The 9,331-nt window shown below is 43.1% G+C and overlaps 1 protein-coding gene across 1 annotated transcript in view; it reads right to left on the bottom strand.

Annotated features, from left to right (window-relative positions):
• Nucleotides 1-9,331, bottom strand: part of LOC139539692 (ephrin type-A receptor 5) — a 161,850-nt gene that overhangs the window by 130,831 nt on the left and 21,688 nt on the right. Inside the window, exon 3 of the mRNA XM_071342873.1 lies at nucleotides 7,730-8,393. Coding sequence (XP_071198974.1) covers nucleotides 7,730-8,393 — 664 coding nt within the window. The remainder of the gene's footprint in view (nucleotides 1-7,729; nucleotides 8,394-9,331) is intronic.

The following is a 9,331-nucleotide window of genomic DNA, read 5'->3' as shown; positions in this document are numbered from 1 at the left end:
CAGCAGTAGTATCAGTAGTAGCAGTAGTAGTTGCAGCAGCAGCAGTAATAGTAGTAGTAGTAGTAGCAGTAGTAGTAGCAGTAGTAGTAGTAGTAGTAGTAGCAGTGGTAGTAGCAGTAGTAGTAGTAGTAGTAGTAGTAGTAGTAGTAGTAGTAGTAGTAGCAGCAGTAGTATCAGTAGTAGCAGTAGTAGTAGCAGCAGTAGTATCAGTAGTAGCAGTAGTAGTTGCAGCAGCAGCAGTAATAGTAGTAGTAGTAGTAGCAGTAGTAGTAGTAGTAGTAGTAGTAGTAGTAGTAGTAGTAGCAGCAGTGGGGGTAAATTGGGGTAAATTGTGGGGGTCTGTCTCTATCATCTCACGCTGGATGAGCAGCCAATGGCATCCAATAGGCGTCTAGGGACCTGGATACCAAGGACAATGATGAACGGCCCTCAGGATGTTTAGTCTATTTCACTACATCCGAACAGTCGCTCGGAACATTGAGCCTAAAATGATGAGAGTTTGATATCAAATAAAGTGGAATAATAGTCCTTAAACCCTACAGATTAAATACATGAATAATAATTATTTACAGTGGCAAGGAAAAGTATGTGAACCCTTTGGAAATACCTGGATTTCTGCATAAACTGGTTATAAAATGTGATCTGATCTTCATCTAGGTCACAACAATAGACAAACACAGTCTGCTTAAACTAATAACACACAAACAATTATACGTTGTCATGTCTTTATTGAACACACCGTGTAAACATTCACAGTGCAGGGTGGGAAAAGTATGTGAACCCTTGGATTTAATAACTGGTTGACCCTCCTTTGGCAGCAATAACCTCAAACAAACGTTTTCTGTAGTCGGGAATCAGACCTGCACAACGGTAAGGAGGAATTTTGGACCATTCCGCTTTACAAAACTGTTTCAGTTCAGCAATATTCTTGGGATGTCTGGTGTGAACCGGTCTCTTGAGGTTATGCCATAGCATCTCAAATCGGGTTGAGGTCAGGACTCTGACTGGACCCTCCAGAAGGCGTATTTTCTTCTGTTGAAGCCATTCTGTTGTTGATTTACTTCTATGTTTTGGGTCATTGTCCTGTTTGCATCACCCAACTTCTGTTGAGCTTCAATTGGCGCACAGATAGCCTTATATTCTCCTGCAAAACGTCTTGATAAACTTGGGAATTCATTATTTCATCAATGATAGCAAGCTGTCCAGGCCCTGAGGCAGCAAAGCAGCCCCAAACCATGATGCTCCCTCCACCAGACTTTACAGTTGGGATGAGGTTTTGATGTTGGTGTGCTGTGCCTTTTTTCTCCACACAGTGTTGTTTGTTCCTTCCAAACAACTCAACTGTAGTTTCATCTGTCCACAGAATATTTTGCCAGTAGCGCTGCGGAACATCCAGGTTAACTTTTGCTAAATTCAGACGTGCAGCAATGTTTTTTTCGGACAGCAGTGGCTTCTTCCGTGGTGTCCTCCCATGAACACCATTCTTGTTTAGTGTTTTACGTATTGTAGACTCGTCAACAGAGATGTTAGCATGTTCCAGAGATTTCTGTAAGTCTTTAGCTGACACTCTAGGATTCTTCTCAACCTCATTGAGCATTCTGTGCTGTGCTCTTGCAGTCATCTTTGCAGGACGGCTCCTCCTAGGGAGAGTAGCAACAATGCTGAACTTTCTACATTTATAGACAATTTGTCTTTCCGTGGACTGATGGACATCAAGGCTGTTAGAGATATTTTTGTAACCCTTTTCAGGTTCATGCAAGTCAACAATTCTTTATCTTAGGTCTTCGGAGATCTCTCTTGTTCGAGGCATGGTTCACATCAGGCAATGCTTCTTGTGAATAGCAAACTCAAATTTTGTGAGTGTTTTTAATAGGGCAGGGCAGCTCTAACCAACATCTCCAATCATGTCTCATTGATTGGACTCCAGGTTAGCGGACTCCAATTAGCTTTTGGAGAAGTCATTAGCCTATTGGTTCACATACTTTTTCCAACCTACACTATGAATGTTTAATTATGTATTCTATATAGACAAGAAATATACAATAATTTGTGTGTTATTAGTTTAAGCAGACTGTGTTTGTCTATTGTTGTGACCTAGATGAAGATCAGATCACATTTGATGACCAATTTATGCAGAAATCCAGGTACTTCCAAAGGGTTTACATACTGTTTCTTGCCACTGTATATTAATATCAACTATAAAATATTGACAATAATATTATAATATGAATATATAATATTACCCTATTAAATACTATGAAAGCCTTTTAAATAGGCCTGCTATGAATGTGTTTGACCGAAAAGGTCAGGATACAGTCTAGTACATCACCTAACACCTGCCCCTACCCACCTAACAAGCTAACTGAGGACAAACAGATACTTTTTCAAATGTAACATTTTCTCAAAGAGACGGACACAGAGGAGAGGTCTTTTGTGGTAACCATTGAAACGGGAGTTAAGCTGTTGGCTCTGAAAGAGAGAGGGGCAACAACAAGACAGTTTGGCTCCACATCAGACAACACCGGATATCAGACACAACACAGCTCCTCATCAGACAACACCAGATATCAGACACAACACAGCTCCTCATCAGACAACACCAGATATCAGACACAACACAGCTCCACATCAGACAACACCAGATATCAGACACAACACATCACCACATCAGACAACATCAGATATCAGACACAACACAGCTCCTCATCAGACAACACCAGATATCAGACACAACACAGCTCCTCATCAGACAACACCAGATATTAGACACAACACAGCTCCACATCAGACAACACCAGATATCAGACACAACACAGCTCCTCATCAGACAACACCAGATATCAGACACAACACAGCTCCTCATCAGACAACACCAGATATTAGACACAACACAGCTCCACATCAGACAACACCAGATATCAGACACAACACAGCTCCACATCAGACAACACCAGATATCAGACACAACACAGCTCCTCATCAGACAACACCAGATATCAGACACAACACAGCTCCACATCAGACAACACCAGATATCAGACACAACACATCACCACATCAGACACAACACATCACCACATCAGACACAACACAGCACTAGAGGTCAACCAATTAACCGGCATGGTCAATTAATTAGGGCCCATTTCAAGTTTTCATAACAAATCGGTAATCGGCATTTTTGGATGCCGATCATTGCAATCCACGAGGAGACTGCATGGCAGGCTAACCACCTGTTACGCGAGTGCAGCAAGGAGCCAAAGTAAGTTGCTAGCTAGCATTAAACTTATCTTATAAAAAGCAATCGATCTTAACATAATCACTGTGTCACGACTTCCTCTGAAGTCAGTCCCTCTCCTTGTTCGGGCGACGTTCTGCGGTCAACGTCACCGGTCTTCTAGCCATCGCCGATCCACCTTTCATTTTCCATTTGTTTTGTCTTGTCTTCCCACACACACCAGGTTTCAATTCCATCAATTACATGTTGTGTATTTAACCCTCTGTTCCCCCCATGTCCTTGTCCGGTATTGTTTATTGTAAGTGCTTGTGCACGTTATGTCTGGTGTGTGTCGGGTTGTGTACCCATTTATCGATTGTACCGTTTTCCGGTGGGTTTTTATTATTAAACTGCGCCGTTGGAAGCACAGTTTTTTGCTCTCCGGCGTCTGACTTCTCTGCCGCCAGTACGCACCCCTTACACACTAGTTAACGACACATGGTTGATGATATTACTAGTGTAACTAGCTTGTCCTGCGTTGCATATAATCAATGCGGTGCCTGTTAATTTATCATCGAATCACAGCCTACTGGTGATGATTTAACAAGCGCATTCGTGGAAAAAGCCCTATTGTTGCACCAATGTACCGAACCATAAACATCAATTCCTTTCTTAAAATCAATACACAATTATACTTTTTTAAACCTGCATACTTAGTTAAAATAAATTCATTTTAGCAGGCAATATTAACTAGGGAAATTGTGTCACTTCTCTTGCGTTCAGTGCAAGCAGAGTCAGGGTATATGCAGCAGTTTGGGTCGCCTGGCTCGTTGTGAACTGTGTGAAGACCATTTCTTCCTAACAAAGACTGTAATTAATTTGCCAGAATTTTACATAATTATGACATAACATTGAAGGTTGTGCAATGTAACAGCAATATTTAGACTTAGGGATGCTACCCGTTCGATAAAATACGTAAAGATTCCGTATTTCACTGAAAGAATTAACATTTTGTTTTCTAAATGATAGTTTCCGGATTTGACCATATTAATGACCTAAGGCTCGTATTTCTGTGTGTTTATTATATTGTTATTAAGTCTATGATTTGTTATTTGATAGAGCAGTCTGACTGAGCGGTGGTAGGCAGCAGCAGGCTCGTAAGCATTCATTCAAACAGCACTTTCCTGCATATACCAGCAGCTCTTCGAAATGCTTGAAGCACAGCGCTGTTCATGACTTCAAGCCTATCAACTCCCGAGATTAGGCTGGCAATACTATAGTGCCTATAAGAACATCCAATAGTCAAAGGTATATGAAATACAATTGGTATAGAGAGAAATAGTCCTATAATTCCTATAATAACTACAACTTAAAACTTCTCAACGGGGAATATTGAAGACTCATGTTAAAAGGAACCACCAGCTTTCATATGTTCTCATGTTCTGAGCAAGGAACTTAAAAGTTAGCAGTCACACCTGTGACTGCTTTATGCCTGTCTCTAGTGTCAATATGCTGTCTCGGCTAGTCCTAATTGTTTTATTTCACTGTAGAGCCCTCAGTCCTGCTCACCTTGCCTTAGATAGCTCTTTTATCCCACCCCCACACATGCGGAGACCTCATCTGGCTTAACTGGTCCCACCAGAGATGAAACCTCTCATCGTCACTCAATGCCTAGGTTTACCTCCACTGTACTCACATCTTACCATACCCTTTTCTGCTCCTTATGCCTTGAATGTATTCTACCACACCCAGAAAAATGCTCCTTATTTGCTCCTTATCTGCCTCATTGATTTTCTGTTCCGAACGCACTAGACGACCAGTTCTTACAGCCTTTGGCCGTACCCTTATCCTACTCCTCCTCTGTTCTTCTGGTGATGTAGAGGTTAACCCAGGCCCTGTAGACCCCAGTACCACACCTATTCCCCAGGTGCTCTCATTTGTTGACTTCTGTAACCGTAAAAGCCTTGGTTTCATGCATGTTAACATCAGAAGCATTCTCCCAAAGTTTGTTTGATTCACTGCTTTAGCACACTCCGCCAACCCTGATCTCCTTGCCGTGTCTGAATCCTGAATCTGAATCTGAAATGTTCATCCCCAACTACAACATTTTCCGCCAAGATAGAACTGCCAAAGGGGGCGGAGTTGCAATTTACTGCAGAGATAGCCTGCAGAGTTCTGTCATGCTATCCAGGTCTGTACCCAAACAACTTGAATTTCTACTTTTAAAAATCCACCTCTAAAAACAAGTCTCTCACCGTTGCCGCTTGCTACAGACCCCCCTCAGCCACCAGTTGTGCCCTGAACTCCATATGAGAATTGATTGCCCCCCATTTATCTTCAGAGTTCATACTGATAGGTGACCTAAACTGGGATATGCTTAACACCCCGGCCATCTTAAAATATAAACTAGATGCCCTCAATCTCACACAAATTATCAATGAACCTACCAGGTACAATCCCAAATCCGTAAACACAGGCACCCTCATAGATATCATCCTGACCAACTTGCCCTCTAAATACACCTCTGCTGTCTTCAACCAGGATCTCAGCGATCACTGCCTCATTGCCTGCGTCTGTAATGGGTCTGCGGTCAAACAACCACCCCTCATCACTGTCAAACGCTCCCTAAAACACTTCAGCGAACAGGCCTTTCTAATCGACCTGGCCCGGGTATGCTGGAAGGATATTGACCTCATCCCGTCAGTAGAGGATGCCTGGTTATCCTTTAAAAGTGCTTTCCTCACCATCTTAAATAAGCATGCCCCATTTAAAAAATGTAGAACTAAGAACAGAGACAGCCCTTGGTTCACTCCAGACTTGACTGCCCTTGACCAGTACAACATCATCCTGGTTTGAGTTGCACTGTGCAGACTGGTGAGAGTTGTCCGGTAGCTGATGACCGCTAGCAGTGGCTAACTGACTATTAGCTAGTAGCTAGTTAGCTGGCTAGCTTCTGTTGGGGGTTCCGGTTCTAAAGTAAAGAAAATAGCAGATCCATACCACATTGGGTGAGGCGGATTGCAGGAGAGTATGTTGAAGTTGAGGTTAAGAAAAATATTTTTAAAATATATGTGAAGAAAAATAAAGATATATACATGGGACACGACAAGAAGAGGACAAAGACGTCTGACTGCTACGCCATCTTCAATAAGCATTTTTCTATGGCTGGCCATGATTTAAACCTGGCTACCTCTACCCCGGGCCGACAGCTCTGCACTCCCCGCAGCAACTTTCCCATGCCCCCACCCCGCTTCTCCTTCACCCAAATTCAGATAGCTGATGTTCTGAAAGAGCTGCAAAATCTGGACCCCTACATATCAGCTGGGCTAGACAATCTGGACCCTCTCTTTCTAAAATGATCCGCTGTAATTGTTGCTATTACTATCCTGTTAAACCTCTCTCTCGTATCGTCTGAGATACCTAAAGATTGGAAAGCTGCCGCGGTCATCGCCCTCTTCAAAGAGGGTGACACTCTAGACCCAAACTGTTACAGACCTTTATCCATCCTGCCCTGCCTTTCTAAGGTCTTCGAAAGCCAAGTTAACAAACAGATTACCGACCATTTCGAATCCCACCATACCTTCTCCGCTATGCAATCTGGTCCTAAACGATATCTGGTCCTAAACAATATCATAACCGCCATCGATAAAAGACAGTACTGTGCAGCCGTCTTCATCGACCTGGCCAAGGCTTTCGACTCTGTCAATCACCGCATTCTTATCGGCAGACTCAACAGCCTAGGTTTCTCAAATGACTGCTTTGCCTGGTTCACCAACTACTTCTCAGATAGAGTTCAGTGTGCCAAATCGGAGGGCCTGTTGTCCGGACCTCTGGCAGTCTCTATGGGGGTGCCACAGGGTTCAAACTCTCGGGCCGACTTTTTTCTCTGTATATATCAATGATGTTGCTCTTGCTGCGGATGATTCTCTAATCCACCTCTATGCAGACGACACCATTCTGTATACTTCTAGCCCTTCTTTGGACACTGTGTTAACTTCTTTGATATAGGGGGCAGCATTTTCACTTTTGGATGAATTGCGTGCTCATAGTGAACTGCCTCATACTCTGTCCCAGATGCTAATATATGCATATTATTATTACTATTGGATATAAAACACTCTGAAGTTTCTAAAACTGTTTGAATGATGTCTGTGAGTATAACATAACTCATATGGCAGGCAAAAACCTGAGAAAGAATCCAAACAGGAAGTGAGAATTCTGAGACTGGTCAATGTTCAACTCATCGCCTATTCAATTCCCTGTAATATATGGATCTGTTTGCCTACGCCTTCCACTAGATGTCAACAGTCTGTAGAACGTGGAATGAAGGCTCTAGTGTGATGTGGGGCCGGATGGGAGGTGTTTCAGTCATTGGTCTGGCAGAATGAGAATTCATTTTTTCAAACATCGCATGGAACATATTTTGGACCTCAATGTTATACTTGCTGGCCAGGGCCTGAGATCTTTAAGTTCCGTCCCTGCTTGTGTGTATAAACAATTTGATTCAGTACATACCTTGACAACTGTCATTCACTTCCTCAAACCCCGCCTGGCACACACACTTCCCGATGGGCACTAGCCACTCCCCCTCTGCGCTGCAGTGCATCCTGGGTAGGTCCTCCGCCACCGAGTTGTTGACACATTTTCCTGCCACCTCCAGCAGCTGGGAGGAGTCCGACCCTGTAATAGTGTCCTGGAACTGAGCTAGGTTCCTCACTATGAAGGGACACTTCTTATAGAACACCCTGACAGAGACCAACGCTATACAGGCTCCCAGGTCCTGAAACGCCAGGTAGAACCCTTTCTTCATCAACGGTCCCAGATCCCTGACCTCTGTATTCAGCTTCATCACTCTGTCTCCCAGGTCTAACTCTGTAAAGCTCTCGTCAGCAGCGATGGTGTCTACCTTAGAGTACTGACTCTCTCTGAGGTTCCTCCCCTCCTCATCGTTAGACTCATAGTAGTACATGTTGAAGGTCTCCTTGCAGGTACCCACGCCACCCGGAAGGCTGTTACAGTCCCTCAGGGTGAACTGTAGCTCCACGAACACCCTCTGAGCTCCCTCGTTGAGGATGAGGTTTGTCTGGAGCCAGTTGTTCTGGTTGTGTTCCATCACTTTACACACCTGGTACGTGTGGATCGGAGCATAGTTCTCATCCACCTCACCTATCTCCTCCCACTGTAGAGAAGGGAAATAGAGAGATGGAAAGATGTCAAACATTGTTTCATGTTCAGTTACAGCTGACTGGTTTATGTTGTAATAGACTACTGCTAAGTAGTTATCATCTACCTCACCTGTCTCCTCTAGCTATAGGTTACTAGAATTGACCAGAACCTATTGCCTATAGGTTACTAGAATTGACCAGAACCTATTGCCTATAGGTTACTAGAATTGACCAGAACCTATTGCCTATAGGTTACTAGAATTGACCAGAACCTATTGCCTATAGGTTACTAGAATTGACCAGAACCTATTGCCTATAGGTTACTAGAATTGACCAGAACCTATTGCCTATAGGTTACTAGAATTGACCAGAACCTATTGCCTATAGGTTACTAGAATTGACCAGAACCTATTGCCTATAGGTTACTAGAATTGACCAGAACCTATTGCCTATAGGTTACTAGAATTGACCAGAACCTATTGCCTATAGGTTACTAGAATTGACCAGAACATATTGCCTATAGGTTACTAGAATTGACCAGAACCTATTGCCTATAGGTTACTAGAATTGACCAGAACCTATTGCCTATAGGTTACTAGAATTGACCAGAACATATTGTCTATAAGTTACTACTATTGACCAGAACCTATTGCCTATAAGTTACTACTATTGACCAGAACCTATTGCCTATAGGTTACTATAATTGACCAGAACCTATTGCCTATAGGTTACTAGAATTGACCAGAACCTATTGCCTATAGGTTACTAGAATTGACCAGAACCCGTGGAATAATAGTGTAGCTGGTGAGGATGGTAGAACATGTAGGGTTGTGTGCTCGGGTTGTGTGTGATTGTGTGTGGTTGTGTGTGGTTGTGTGTATGGGTTGTTTGTGTGGGTTGTGTATTGGTTGTGTATGGGTTGTGTATGGTTGTGTATGGGTGTGTATGAGTT

Source organism: Salvelinus alpinus, chromosome 1, assembly GCF_045679555.1.
Source record: "Salvelinus alpinus chromosome 1, SLU_Salpinus.1, whole genome shotgun sequence".
In the NCBI taxonomy this organism is placed as follows: Eukaryota; Metazoa; Chordata; class Actinopteri; order Salmoniformes; family Salmonidae; genus Salvelinus; species Salvelinus alpinus.
Note: the sequence above shows the minus strand (reverse complement) of the source record. Positions and strands in the feature narration are given on the sequence as shown.